Consider the following 15,331-nt stretch of genomic DNA (forward strand, 5'->3'; position numbering starts at 1 on the left):
ACTACTTTGGCAATATAAATTAAAAAAGAAGGTGCATGAGATGCATTAAAGCATAATTTGAAGAATATGATTATCTGTCCATCTGTGCATGGATGGCAGACAGAATGGAAAAAGGGAGACTAAGAAAACTGACCTCTATATCAATGTCAGTTAAAGTCTGCTCTGGTCTTGTGAGAAGGATAAGCGTTAAATCTAAAATGCCTACCCAAAACTGAACACATCTGTTCACTCTTATTGTAAAACAACGAAACTTTGTTATCCCCACAATTATCAGATTTATGATTTTCAGTCTTTTTTTATTCCTGTTGGAAGTAGATGACATTGATACACTCTCTTAAAATTCTTCTTTTTAATTTAAAAAAGGACAAAGGAAAAAAAGAAGAAAAACAAACTAAAAAAATCTGAAGGGAACTAACAGGACATCTGAGTTTAGACAGTTCTCAAATATTTCCTTTGCAATAATCTTTTCTTGTTTTCATACTCAGTTTTTTTGTGTTTTGCAGAGATATGATAGTAATATCCAGAATTTGGAAGTTAGGACACTGTGGTTTTTGCTACCCCAAGAGATTTTTACTGTTCAAAAGCATAAGGCCTTTCATAGGTAAAGTATGACTTTAAGGAATACATTACCACAGCAGTGTTTACTTGGTCTCTGCGTTTGCGCTGCTGTCTGAATGGGAAGTTTTGTACTGGCTGAGAGGAGCCATGCAGTCTCAGAGAGCAGCCCAAAGAAGTGGTGTTGAATTCAGAAGATGAAAGGCTGAGCACTTTGCATTCTCCTTTTTACCTAAGCCTGCCCAGATGAATTTGAAAAGGAAACCGAAGAAGAATCATTTAGGTGTCTTTTCCCTTCTTCATCTCACCTGTGAAATTGTCAGTGGAGAAATGGGTTTGTCTATCCCAAACAAACATCCCATATCCAAACACCCTTTACTGGCCATAGGGATGTCCTCATATAATTTGGAAGCACATTATAGATGTTAGGGCTATAAGCATCTCAAATAATCTTGACTGTGATAGAGCAAGAGATTCTTTTGTTACCCTGCAGCCAGGACTTCACAATCACTTATATTTTCTAGGCTTTGTGTGCCTTTGATTCCTCGTTAATTAGAAATAGTTGTGGGATGGTTCCATTGGTTGTGTGTGGGGAAAAAACTATAATTTAACAGACAGGGAAAATATGAGTGAAGAAAACATCTTAATTTGTTTTCTGCATCTGAACTCACCTAAGGAGTTTGCTGAACTGACATACCACAAACAATTTTAATTCAACAGAATTTCAAACCAAAATTAACTGCAGCAGAGTTAAAAATTGCATCTGCTTCCCATGCTGTTTCTCAGTTTTAATATGTTGCTTTGCCTGCTGTGCTGAACGTACTGTTCTTTTTGGTCAAACCAAACCAAAGCACTCTCTTCTCCAAAAATGGTGTCTTCATCCCAAAGATGAAAGATACGCAGAGCCGCATTTAAACACATTCTGGATTTAGTGAAGCATCCGTAGTCTTTGAAAGCGTTAGCCCACTATGCACTTCATTACATAAACATTTTACAAAGGAGGTGGATTACCAGACAACCTTACCCTTTGATGTCTATTCCTGATGAGTAAAATGGTACTAAGAATTCTGATTTATGTCTTTTGTCATACTGGAGGAATTTCAAATGCAGTAGTCTTATCACTGTTATTGCAACTAATGCAATTCCTTTAAAAAATAAGTATAAATATCGTGGATTTTATTGGTTGAAGTGATACACACACAGGTATCTTGCTTAGTAGGAAGTACCAAAACACTTAAAAAGATAGAATCTATTTTGCTAGATATCACTACTTAAAATAGGATTATTCCAAAATAGGATTACTTTTGCAGTATGTTGCGTTATTCATTATTCTGCCATATAAAATTAACCATTTTTTTAAGCTAAGTTTATACTTTGTTTACAGATATATATATATGTATGTTCATATGAAAAAAGAATAATTTTTCCCCCTTTAAATTGTATGTGGAGGAATTAGTTTAAATTAGTTTTTGTAGAAAGTTGAACAAATCTGAATGAACAGAGCATACAGTACTTCTAATACAATAATTTAAATATCCTAGGTATATGGACATAGTTTTTAAATGAATGAGAGGAAGGAATGTGCTGTAAAAGATGTTAGCATGCAGAGTATATGATTTATGTCTTTATATGCCTAGTTCTCAGTTAAGGCTATTGAACACGGACTATGAGGGAAAGATAATGTCAGCATGATAATCCAAGTCTCAGGTATAATCATATTACAGAGTAACTGTTGAGTCATTTTAAGTAAAAAAAAATAAGGAGCATATATTAATTGCGGTGAAGGTTTCCTTAGATACAGAGAGCAGTTTAATTCAGCAGTAGTCTTCCATTATTCAAAAATCTTTATTTAATTAGGAGCATGTGTTTGTACAGTTACTAGCGTAATGCAGGTAGAATGAATTTGCAGTTTGAGAAATGTCTACCTGTAGTCCTTTGATTGCAAGTGCAATCAAACAGAAGTTAACACTCAAAGCTGTACTATTAGTAGAGAAAAACTACCAAAAAAAAGCGTTTTGTGCAGTTTTTATTATTATCCTTTGTCCTATTGTTCGCTTTGTTTTCTTCTGTATATTACTTTAGCGAAAGTTAGTTTCGTTCCCACAATTCAAAAGCTGGAATGTATATAAAATCTTTTTCCTGTATTTGAGAGAGGGGGGCAGGGGACAGCGAGTAGAAACTGTAAAACTCACCTGCCAAAAGTATGCATGTCTGATAAAATGCTTTAAAAACAGTTCCTACCCTGAAGTTCTCTTCACTGTAGAATATAAAAATCCAGAAGTCTACATTGCAAACTTATATTCCTTAACATTGGCCAAATTATGTATGTACGTACACTGAATAAAAACATATAGGTGATTCATCTACTATGTAGATGATCTACTATGACCTACAAAAAGTAATTTCAAGGTGAGATTTAAACTTCTGGCTATTCATGTTATATGGTCAGCAGAATTTTTAATAGCTGCCGTAATGGCAGCCAAATCCTGTATCCCATGGCAGAGTGTCAAGGAAAAGCTTTGCCCCAAATAGCTCAACAACGAGGACATTGCTCCTGAAAGATGGAACTGTGGGTCTGGACTCCCTCAGGTGAAGGAAGGCATTGAGCCAGACCTGAGCTGCTGGCTGACATTGTGGAAGATAGATGGTGTCAACCACCTCTTACTTTCTTCCAGATGTACTTTAAAGTGTGCTGCTCTTCCACGTTTTTAGGTATGCTCGGAGTGTAGTACAGTCCATGGAGACCTGATGTAGTTTTGCATATTAGCTTAATTTAAACTAATTGTGGGCTGCTACCAGAAGAGGTGTTAACCTTCCCTTCACTCTTGCTGTAGATATAATGGTCATATAGAGGTAAGGTGAGCTGCATTACTTTGCTGATCCCCTTCAGAAAAAGTTTTTATTGAGTTATTTTAAACGTATCGTAACCTACTCCAGCACAGCCTGCTACCACTTGACAGCATGTGGAGGGGGATGTGATGGAGGGCAGAAAGGGCAGGGTGCTCCTCTCTGTGGTGAGGCGGGGCTAGATTGGTAGGTTCAAAGTGAAAGAGGTGGAACTCCTTCTCTCAGGTTGTTCTGGATTTTGCAGGGGCTCAAGGGAAGACTGAACAAGTCCTTAGAGAATAAATCAATCAATCCACTATTAAATATGAAGAGCTGCCCCCTTTCCCAAACACATCCTTGATTTACAAATTGTTGGAAGCTAGGAAATTATTCTTGGAGAGGTACTGTATATGCTTGCTCTACTTACGATGCTCTTCTCTAATCATCTTTTTCTTTTGGATGGACAATAAGCCAGTTTAGATAGGTCTTTAATCTAGTAAGGCATCTATGTTCTTGCTGCTTGAGTGTCAAGACAACGCTGTGCCCATAGACACTTACTCTTCATAGTTTTTCCCAGGGTGTATTCAGTCAAGGTGGGATGTACTGTTCGAATAACTTGCTGCTTCTGGAAAGAACAGTTCAGACCCTCTCAGCGCTTCTTTCCTTTCACATTCCTGGTCATATGTTCTTGCTGCTTCCCTTGCACTATTCTAGCATTAATCTAACCCTTTGATGACTTGGTTCAGTTCATGAAGTGCAGTAAATAATGTGTTTGGGCAACTGAATCAAGCCTAAAAAGCTGCATTTGCGTGAACAGCAACATTTGCTCACTGTCACAGCATTCACAATCCCATTTATTGAATGGCTGACAGTCGGAAATGGGAACTTGCTGCAGGTGTCTTGCTGCTCAGGATGGCCATTTTGGGCAACTCAGTCATAGCGGTAAGTGCTTAAGGAACTTCAGAGCTATGCAGGTGTTGGGGGGGTGGGGATGGGGGCAGCTGGTGAGGTTTAGATGCTTCAAGGGTTGTACAGCTGCTAGATGGGGAAAGAAAAGGGAGGGAAATTTGGCTTTACTGCCTTCATGGATGTAGCCCTAATATAACTTAAAGGTCCCAGAATGTCCCAAGAAAACTTCTGTTTTCAATTGTTTGTTTTAGGGCAGTAAGATGTACAGGTAATTTCTGGGTATTATGTTTGTCTACCATCCTTTTTTCTTCCTCTTGCAGGTAATATAAAATCTTTCACCTTCCTCTAGTGGTGGTCTTCTCCTTCACAGTTGAAATCCTTTGATATGCCATCTTCTTCCTCTTTTCGTTACACCCAGTTCTTCCTTTCTGGAACCAACCAATTAAACCTATGGAGTTTCTTTGATCAGTTTTTCCCTAGTACAGCTCCTGCTGTATTGTTCCTGTCTTTATATCTCTTCCTGCTTCTTCCAACTTTATCCTTGTTTTGTAAATTCCTTGTTTTCCATTGCACAAGACTGCCGCCTTCTATCCTACTCATTCTCTCCCTGTTAAACATTTTGTATCCTCCTCTAAACTGTCCTCAAAATGTTTTCACCCCACCATCTTTGAAGCTCTCAGCATTCACCTTGTTGATGTGCAGGCCTGTCCAAAGCCCGCTGAAATCAAGAGGCAGCCCTTTTCTAATCTCACAGCACTTTGGTTGAGCCCCCACAGTCAAACCCAGTGATTGCTTTCCATTTCTTCAAATCCCTTGTTAAGCACCCATTTCTTTCATGAAACCTGTTGGTATGAATTGATCCAAGGGAGATCGAAGTACATTAAAATAGATTTTCCTGGCTTTGAAATTTCAACTGTAATTTGTCTCTTGTAAACACATTAACTGTTGACATGTGACTGCATGTATTAGATCTTTCTTGGAGCAGAGACATTGTCTTTCATTTCAGAGCTTAGTAAACTGAAGTCTGCAGTAGTATTTATAGAGAAATAACGGTTTGTCATCTTTGTGGAAGTTGTTTGTTTGGTTTTGAATACTAACAATATTTATAAAAAGAACATTTATAGTAAATAAGACAATGGAAAAGTGTTGCCAAGTCCAGACTTTGTAATTAACGTTTGCTGAATGAAACCCATTTCTCCTCCTTACAGATGGAGGACTTCTAATAACAGCATTGTTTCATGTTGTAAATGAGCATGTTTGTTTTTGGCTGCATGGCATGTCCTGCCTTGTAAATATACCAAGCCAAACATGAAACATTTTCTCCTAGGAGAGAAAAATTGCATAAAAATTTGTTGTAGCAGCTGAAATTGAAAGTTTGCCATGAATCTGAAAAAGAGATTCAGAGGTGAACAGAATATTTAAAGTGTCTGGAATACTGCTGTGGCAAGAGAATGTTAATCTGATGTTGTCTGGGCAGGAGGCAGCCCTTGGAGCCAACACATTCCGTGGGGCCCTGCTGCAAACTGAGCTGCCAGCACAGTGTTTACAGCAAGATGCAGGGCCAGGATGCTCTGTATACATGAACACTGTCTGCCTGCCGTGCAGACAGCATATGCCAAATATACTCTTCTAATTAAAAGCAAAATTAGTGTTGTATTTAACATTGACACTTTTGAACAGGTGATCACACTAATATATTAGTGCACACAGACATATGAAATATCCATATACATTGTGACTCTGTTTATACTTGTCATGCTTATTTTAACTCCAAAATGTGACTGTAATTTATAAGCAACTGAAAAGTTGAAGGAGAAGTATTTTAATGCATTTACTCCAAAGTAAATAAGACTGTATATATTCTTTTTAAATTAAAACACGTGTGGACACAGTGTCCATTGTGTTTTAATGACCACTATTACAAATGAGTACTGTATCCATCATGAAAAGATGGTTTCATCCAAATCTTGTTTGACAGATAGTAGCTGAATTTATGTTGTTCTTATATCATGATTTCACAGAACATAACAGCATGTTATATGTCTTCAACTGTTGTTGGTTTTTTCTCCTCCCCAGATAGTGGTGGTACCAAAGGGGAAAGACTGAGTGTCAAACTAAAAGCTTTTCCTGGAACAAGTGAACCCTATGAAAGCAGCACCAGTAAAGAAATAGGCAAGTGGGCATCTTATACCCTCTTACTTTCCTGGCCCTCAAAGAGAAGGGAGATGGAAAAAATAAGTTATTGGAAGAGCATGTAAAATTAGACAATTAAGAGAATATTTTCCTCATGAAATAAATGTGAAGAACGGCTTTAGCTTTGTTGTTCAAATCTCACTATAAAGTAATTGTGAATATTAAGAAATGTGGCCCATGTAAATACTTATTACTTTTAATATTTGTCTGCTGCATCCTTTAGTCAGTTCTTGTGGTTGTGCAGTCATAAGTTCTTCACTAAGACTGAATTTTCAAAGGAGTTTAAAAACCTAATCCATGTGGAATGTGGTACTTCCTAAAATGCCTTTCCTTAACCAACTCATCAGTCTCGCTGTTCCATGCACTTTTCTGAAGTCTTTTTCTCACTTAATGATAGTAATAAAATAAACTCTTGTGTTTGATTGTATACGTTTGAAACAAAGCTAAAATTACTTGCAGGTGACTGTTTCAAATGTATTTATTTAAACCCTAGATGCATCCTACGTAGATCCACTTGGACCACAAGCAGAAAGACCAAAAACTGCAGCAAGAAAAAGAACGGAGGAAGATGACTTTGCTGATGAAGAACTAGGAGAGGATTTGCTTCCAGAATAGCATATGGTCCACACATAATATTTTATCCTTCTACAAGTTCTAGCAGAAAAACTTTGACCCATGATGATTTTATAGTGGATTTTGATAAAATACTTGTGAAATGCTTTGGATATATGGTATCTTACATTAAAAACACGGATATAAAGTTGCAGTGTCTTTTAGAATTAATTTTAAAAAACCCTGAGGTTATTTTACTCATGCATCAAAACTACACAAGTATTCAAACTCATTGCAAACTATATCAAAGATGTAAAGCTTTTGCTTTCAGAGATATGTCCAATGATAATATGAAACAGCATCCCCCACAACTTCACCTTTGAATGTGAAATACCTCAAAGCAGTGTTGTAAAATTGAAAGTCCCATGTCCTTCATCCAAAGCCAGAATGTATTTAAGGCCTGTTAACTGCTTTTCTGAAAATGCTGGGTATGACCTTGGTCATCTTTAGGGCCCTAATTCGGCAAGGCACTTAGTGCTGATACTGAAGAAAGCATCTTAATTTTAGTCTGTGCTTAGCAGAACTAGGACCGTTTTGCAGTCTCTTGACAACCTCCTAGGTATTTTTGCAATTACAAAGATGAGGGGGTTATTTACAATTATTTTTTTTATTATTTTGAATGGTCAGAGTGGGCAGGATTTCAATCCAGTTTATTCAGAATTGCTAATTAGATTTCAGCTTTTGAATCTTGCATTGGGGATTGTGGCACTGACTATGCAGAGGCAGCTTTCTACAGCCTAGGTGGAGTATACGCAAAGGTGTTAGTTACAGAAACCATCATTTTGCTTATGAACTGAACAAGTCTGATCTGAAGTCATTGAGACATGTTAAATAGGAAGGAACGTGGGGTTCCTGATTTATATCACTTTTGGGAGGTAAAAATACATTCAGGTGCTCAGAATTTCCTGACAGATATTTGCAAAACTAGTATACTGGGGTGGCAGGGACTTGTTTGTAAAACATTGGTGTGAGTTTGGTTTAATGGTTAGACTTTGGTTATTACACTTAGAAGAGTGAATCCTTGCATTTCAAAAATTTCCAATGCCCATTCTCAGTGTTGGTGCTTAGACTGTTTCCCAAATAGTGACCCTGGAAAGTTCTCTTCATATCTTCAGGGAATGTTTTTTTCAGGTTTTAAAAACATCTGCCCGGTCTCTTTAAGATGTCTCTGCACATAAGTGGTCAGAAATAGTTCTTCTGTAATGTCACAGTTGTAGGAATGAATGTAGCCCTGTGGGGTTCACGGTACAGTTAACGAACTGCTTTATACGTAATGGGTTTCCCATGATACTGGTGCAGCACTCAGTCTAGGGGTGGCTTCTGCTTGGTGGTATAAGCAGAGCACATTCAGTGCAGTTTATGGACCCCCCTGAGGAGCTCACCGAAGAAGAAAGACACGGTGAGCTCTGGGGCCTGATCCTCCTAGAGGACATAAAACAGTGTGAGAAGGAAGTGGATGCCTCCTGTCCTGTTTCTGCAAATCTTCCCTGTGCTGCAGTTCTTTCTTAACCGCAGGACACAAAGGAAAAAAAGATGACCCCGTCTGCTGCAGGTCGGGGCAGAAAGGGAAAGAATGGATGGCTTATGTAGCTGGAGAACTTGGATACCACACCGTGATGCTAACATGCCAAGCCAGAGCAGTCTTTGGCTTTTTGACTCCGTTCAACTCAGCTGAGGATGCCTTCTGTGTCTTTTAGAGTGAGAAATACAAAATTATGTTGCTTCTTTTGTCTGGTGAATCCCCAGTTTCACTGCAGGCTTCACCATTTCACTTTTTTCCACCCCTTGACAGTAGCCCAGATGGTGCACACCTGTCCACACAGAGTCACGTATTGTTGTCAGATGAGTTTATTCTGGGTCTGTTGTAGAGCCAGCAGGAACTTGCTGTCTCTGGCACTGGGCAGCCGTGACCGCTCTTCACCGAGGCTACCCCTGCCACGCCACCCCTGCCAAAACCTTGGCACTGACACCTAGTACAGCAGTGTATATTGTAATATTTTCAATGAAATGTCAATCAGAAAGACAAAGGAGAGGAGATGGAAAGGCAATCGAGCTGACCAATTCTCAGAGGAGGACTCGGGCAGATGACTGAACCTTACGGTCACAACTGAGACACAGTTTTCTCCTGCCTGTTCTTCAGTGCTGCCGTATCTACTGCTCTGGTCATGGGATGACACATTCCTGAATATTATGGTAGTTCTTTTCTGTCAGGCTTACAGTCCTGGAAGAGCCAAACCTCGAGGATGCAACGTGCCAGGCAGGAAAGAGCATTTTCAGCTACAGACTGCAGGGGAATGAGGTGTCTGAGCAGTCACGGTGGAAGAAGGGAGCATGGATAAACCTGTGAAACTGTGCAAAGAAGACAGGTAAGACAATGTTACGATCTCCTAACACAAAACCATTTCAGTAGAGCATCTGATCAAACATTGCAATTGCACAGACGTGTCGATGACGAAGTGGTATGAATTACTGGTATTAATTTGGGATATGATTCACAACTTAGCCCATAGAAACACTCCTATGGACATCAGAGAGGTTTTAATCTGCAGCAGTTTTTTGGTTTGGTTAGCCCAGATGTATGTTTTGCTAAATTCTGTGTTTTACAAACAGAATTGCGCTTATGTTCTACTTCTGCACAAACTACCAGGAACTAATGGAACATTTTGTTTCCTATAGCATGAGGATCTGATTATGGTTATGATTTGATGTATGATTATGGGTTATGATGTATTTGCACGTTATTTTGCAAGCACAGTTGAATTGTTCTGAACTGACAGCCATGCAATCCAGCTCCAACAGTGGAATAGTAAGTCCTGCTGACAGTCAAATCAATTTAGCTCAGGTTCATCTCCTTCAAAACCACATTAACTATGGCTACATCTCCACTAGAATTGCAACATAGCCAGGGCAGGCCCAGACTAGAAGAGCTGATGTGTAACCATCTGTACCGTAAGACCAGTAGCATGCTCCCCAGTACAGTTTTGGCCCATAACTACTAGCAGTCTCCCAGCCAATTCCCATGCATGACCCAAAGGTTATCCTGGGCCAGGAACCATTCTTCGTAAGCAATTTTGGTGCAGCCGCCTTCTGCTATGTGAGACATTCTGTGTGAGGGAACACAAGATGTGACATCGGACCTGGCCTCAAGGCTGGAGAGTGATCCCTGATGGGGACTAATATAACTGGAATCTGTTCAAGAGAAAGAAACTGTGTTCCATGTCCAAAGTGCTATGTCAGCACTTAGTTGGAAGGCCTCAGGCTATCGGTAGGTGAACATACCTTCATGGTTCAGGCAGCTCAGGTCTCAAAGGAAGCGTGGCCATGCCAGTGGGGTTCTGTGTCTAAAGTAATTATTTGGATTACACGTGACTGTTGTGTTATGTTGGTGTGATGACCCTGCCCATGTCCTGAAGGTGGCTTGGTTGGCATTTAGCTCAGGTGTGACGTGAGTTGTGTTCCCTGCGGTCATGTAAGATGCCCTCAGTCCTGTGATATACCTCAGAAACCACAGGGGTAGAAACACTGCATGGGCTAAATAATTCTACCTTCACCCCAGAAATTGAAGCAGAAACATTTAGTCAAGTTTGGTTGCGCAAAACAGACTCTATCTCCAGAAGCTACACTGCAGGTACATGCTTCCAAGCACAATTTAAGCCCTGATTTTGTCTTTCACTCTGGAATTAGTAGATCATTTAAAATTCCCAAATAAAGTTTTGGCAAATGCAATAAAACTGCTATTATTTTTTTTTTATTATTTTAGGAGAGCAGCAGTATTAAACCTAGGAAAATGCTAATCCTCTTGAGGAACTAACTCCTGAGCTATATTGGCTTGTATCATGGAAAATATATTGGTTACAGTATTAATCAATCCTCAGTTGACCTCTCAGACCTGCGATAGTCTGTAAGTCTTCTTCAGGATGTGCTAGATTCAGTTAGATACCAAGTTACGTTCTTTACATATATGAAAAATGTCTCTGTACATTAGGCTCTCTGGTGATAACCCTATAAATCACTGTCATTTTACAAAACATACAGAAATTCAGGTTCCCTGGATAAAAGTGGAAAGTAATCACAGCAATTCTGTCCCTTAAGAGAGACACTTGTCTTCTTGATTCTCTCTAGTCTTCTATGTCTACTACTGCTTCAAAAGTGGATGGGGAAAAAAAAATCCTTTGAGATTAGCCTCTTAGAGCAGAGGTTGTGGATACACCAGTTGGTTACTGTGGTGATGAGCATCTTGGCAGCATAGCCAAATATAAACGATTACCTAGGTAGTAGTTTGTTTATTGCTAAACAAGCATAAATCCACAATACCAAAGCATCCTTATTCACATATTTCATGTTTCACCTTGAACCTTCTTCACTACAGATTGTGTAACTCATTATTTAAAACAAAGCTATTCTAGAGTATTCTTTAGAATTCAATTCATGGGAATTGAAAGCTGTACAAAGAAAGGATAAATAGTTCTGCAAGTCTTATGATGAAGGGCCGTTTCTCTTCCTGGTTCCTTTGCAAGTGTAGTATAAGACCATAAGAAATTAATCTCATCTGCTTTGCTTTGATTGATCTTGATTTCGAAGGCGCGGATGCTCAACTTTTCAATAGAAAGGCTATTTTCAGCCTCTTGCTGCTCAGTTTCCACCTCTTCAAAATGAAGGCTATTAATGATTCTCCAGTTTGCAAGAATTCAATTTTGCAAGGCTAAATTGCCTAACAACTGTAAAATGTGCTAAGATCCTGCTGTAGAAGGTGCTATGACATGGAAGCTTCAAAGTGGTGTTCCAGTGCTTACAAATCCAGGGAACAGGGAATGGGAACAGAATCAGCAGTTTGGGTGACAGGTTATCAGCAAACAGAATGTGTGGGAGAAGGACATCTTTGGGGAGTAATTTAATTCTCTCTCTGAAGATTTATACTTGCTGGTGATGCCAGCTGAATGTTTGTTCCATACAACATGATGAGTTGTTGAACTTGAAGATCTATATAAAGATTTTTAAATGTTTTTCACATCATTATTTCAGATAAAGATGGGAATCCGTTAATGCACACCCTGCTGTAGCAGGATGACAAGCACATTACTGTGGTGTCGTTGATAATGCTTGTCACAATAATGTGTTTTATGTATGTGTGAACCACAGTATCTGGAACCAGCTGTCATGTCAGGGCAGCCATGGAAGAAAGCAATCCCAACCAAGAGAAAGTTCTGACAAGGATGCTCGTTGGTGATTAATGTTTCTGGGAAGGTCTACATTCTTACGCCTGCTGGCTGGTCTTCATGATCATTCTGATGGTTCTGAAACAACTTTCCAAATTATCTTAATGGTCTGATGACAATGTATTTGAATAGGATTTTTTCTCCTGTTTTCTCTAGCTACTAGTAACAATGTAAGACTAAAGATACAAACCTCATGTGGGTTTTGTGCATTTCAGTGTTTAATATTGCATGAAACACTCTCTGATGGAATGTTTCTTCTTACTAATACGAACTGCACAGCTCAGTTTTCTGTTGAACATCCTGACTTTCTCATAGCAGGGATTTGTGGAACTGAACTTCATAGTAACGATCTGGCATTGATCACTATGGTGATAATCTCAGGAGAAAGGCAGCTGAGTATAAATGTTGCATGGCAAACCCCAGAAAAAGCCTTTAGAATATTAGGTCAAAGTGAAAGAAATACTTTCGCTACTACTCAGTAGATTTCCTCTGTCTCTTCTATCAGTGGCAAGTTTCTCTTCCCCTTCCTCTCTAAAGTTTTTCTTTTTGTTTTGGTTAAAAAGGGATAATGTAAGGTGAATAAAGGAGGATAAGAAATGGTAAGGCACACCATAAAGCTCACCAGAGTCCAATAAAATAGAAAATGAAGATTGGATTATAGTAGAATTCATAGAGTAAATGATTGCATAGAAGGAGGTGAACCGTTATCTTCATTTGTAATACATTCTGGGCCAGGAAAGTGGAAAGTTTTCAATAATATATTGTTGAAACACTGAAGGGCAACACCAGAAGCTTGGGAGACTATTGAGAGGAACACTTAATGAAGCAGAAAAAGTAGCTGTCATTTTTTTGGCAGCAAGTCCAAAAGATCCTACAATGTATTAGAAAACAGAAGTCCAGGAATTTTCTAAGGATGTAGAGTGTTGTAATAAAAAAATTTATATTGATATAAATGGTAAGGAAATGTGGAACACACAGGTACAAAATACTAGCAGGAGGAGCACTATAAAAACAGCATATGTTGCTGACATCTACAGTAGCAGGTCATCGAGTTTCTAGCATACATGTCCCTTCAATTTCTCAGGAAAACCAGATCTGAAGCACACACTGACTAACTCCTAAACGCTCACCAGAGGTGGGACAGGATCAAGACATTCATCACTGTCAGCTCCTGATGGGTACAGTGAGATGCATCCAAAAGCAGCACCCTCCTAAGAATAACCCAGTTGGTGCAGGGAATAGGCTTGAAAACTGGTGCCCCTTGTGCTCCGTGTCACTGCAAGCTGTCCTGGGCAGGCTCCCTGGATAACAGGTGTCAGTGTCTGACTGCTCGGTGGACTACCTACGTGCATCTTGGTGTTTGTGTGTATGAGAGTGTGTTAGGGGCGGAAATCAGTTGTGTTTTAACATAAATTAGTTACTTCCTTTCTATGAGATACCATGTCAAGCTATGTTGTTGCTATAGTGCTGTGACATGTATTTCTGCTGTCATTAAGTATTTACTAAAAGACAGGAATTCTACAATAAGCAATTCAACGTCCATTCATATAATTATTATAACCTGTGAGATGAAATGCTGTATCAGACAATACACTGCAACTTAGGTGCAGAATTAGAATATTGTCTAGATAAGCCTCAAGGCCTTAAACTCACTGGCAATTTAATGCCTGTGATGTTGTTTCTTCTCCTTCTGCTCTGATTTTTTGAGGCAAACCTCTCCCAGAAATGTCAATACATACAAAGGAAGTGCATAAAAGTCATGTTTTGCAAAGCCAAGTGTGACATCCTCACACTGCTCAGAAAGCCTTGAGAAAAGATACTCATTTGTTATAGGAAGTGTAATACAGACGGATGTGTCATGATAAATATTGGTCATGTTGCCACACATACCACTCAAAGGTGTTGAAGTAACACAAGGCCAGGTGCAGTGTAGAGCTCAGGGGTTAGACTGGACTGGGCTAAACGGGCAGCTGCCTTGCCCCAGTCTGTCACCTGAGGATACGACTGCAAAGGAGAGTTCTGAATTCAATTTGAGACGAAGTCCTTCCTCGGAGTCAAAACCTGATGCAAATCCCATACAGTTCAAAGTTAAGATACTGCTCATGACTGATACTGACCTGTGATGCATAAAGTCCCAGACCCATTAAAAATGACAGTTAGACTCAACCCAACGACTTTTCATAAGCCATGAAATCAAGTCACTGCATCACATTACGAATGCCGGGTCAGTTTCAATTCCAGCCTGGTCGGTGACGCTAACCTCTTGCATTTCTGTGGTACCAAGCTGGGGCTCCACAGGCCTTGTGTGACTTACGGACCTGTTTTCCCTTGCTCCTGATTAGTACTTTCTCACTTAATTATCCTTCTACTAAATGCCTCAACAGATGTGCAGGGCTTAATCATAGTGCACCAAATACTTGATTCAAGTGATAAATTCTAGAGGCTTCTCTTAGTGCAAACCATTTCAGTGGACTGTATCTTTTATGACCCAGAGTACTGCGGATGCCTATTTTTGTGGCTTGCGCCGGAGACCCTGAATGTATTGCGTTACATACCTGCTAAACATACAGATAAACCGGCACAGAATGGACAGAGAAGTCATTAGAGGTGAGAGCTCGATCTCGTGTAGATATGTATGATGCAAGCTTCTCGCCTCCCGAAGCAGGCTTCCTTCCTTGCCCCAGAGCGGGACCCCGCAGCCGGTGTGTGCTGCAGGCCGCCTCGCAGGAGCCATGGGCAGGTGAGCCCTTCCGCTGCCGGCTCGGGCGGCGCCGTGTCGCCCGGCCCCGGTCTCTGCGCGGGACTTCAGCCGCCTCGGCGTCTGCTGGAGAGGCAGCACGGCAGGGCTGTTTGTGGGGAGAAACCAGAGGTGCTGCCTGGAGCCCCCAAACCCTGCGAGGGGCAGCGCTGCTTGCCCCGGCGTGACCGGGAGTCCGGGCTGCGGCGACCCCCTCCCCCGCGGCAGCCACGCAGCCGGAGTTGCGCTATTTTCGGCTGTAAATCCCCACACTTCTCATCGG

General features: G+C 40.2%; 1 protein-coding gene across 8 annotated transcripts in view; it reads left to right on the forward strand.

The window, feature by feature from the left end:
* The window catches only part of IFT88 (intraflagellar transport 88), a 57,083-nt gene extending 49,840 nt beyond the window's left edge, over positions 1-7,243 (forward strand). For all 8 annotated transcript variants that reach the window (XM_055703360.1, XM_055703362.1, XM_055703364.1 and 5 more), the window contains 2 exons: positions 6,367-6,462; positions 6,977-7,243. In XM_055703360.1, the coding sequence (XP_055559335.1) occupies positions 6,367-6,462; positions 6,977-7,098 (218 nt within the window). In that variant the 3' untranslated portion in view covers positions 7,099-7,243. The remainder of the gene's footprint in view (positions 1-6,366; positions 6,463-6,976) is intronic.
* The last annotated feature ends 8,088 nt before the right edge of the window (positions 7,244-15,331 follow it).

The sequence above is a fragment of the Falco cherrug genome, chromosome 2 (genome assembly GCF_023634085.1).
Source record: "Falco cherrug isolate bFalChe1 chromosome 2, bFalChe1.pri, whole genome shotgun sequence".
Taxonomy (NCBI): domain Eukaryota; kingdom Metazoa; phylum Chordata; class Aves; order Falconiformes; family Falconidae; genus Falco; species Falco cherrug.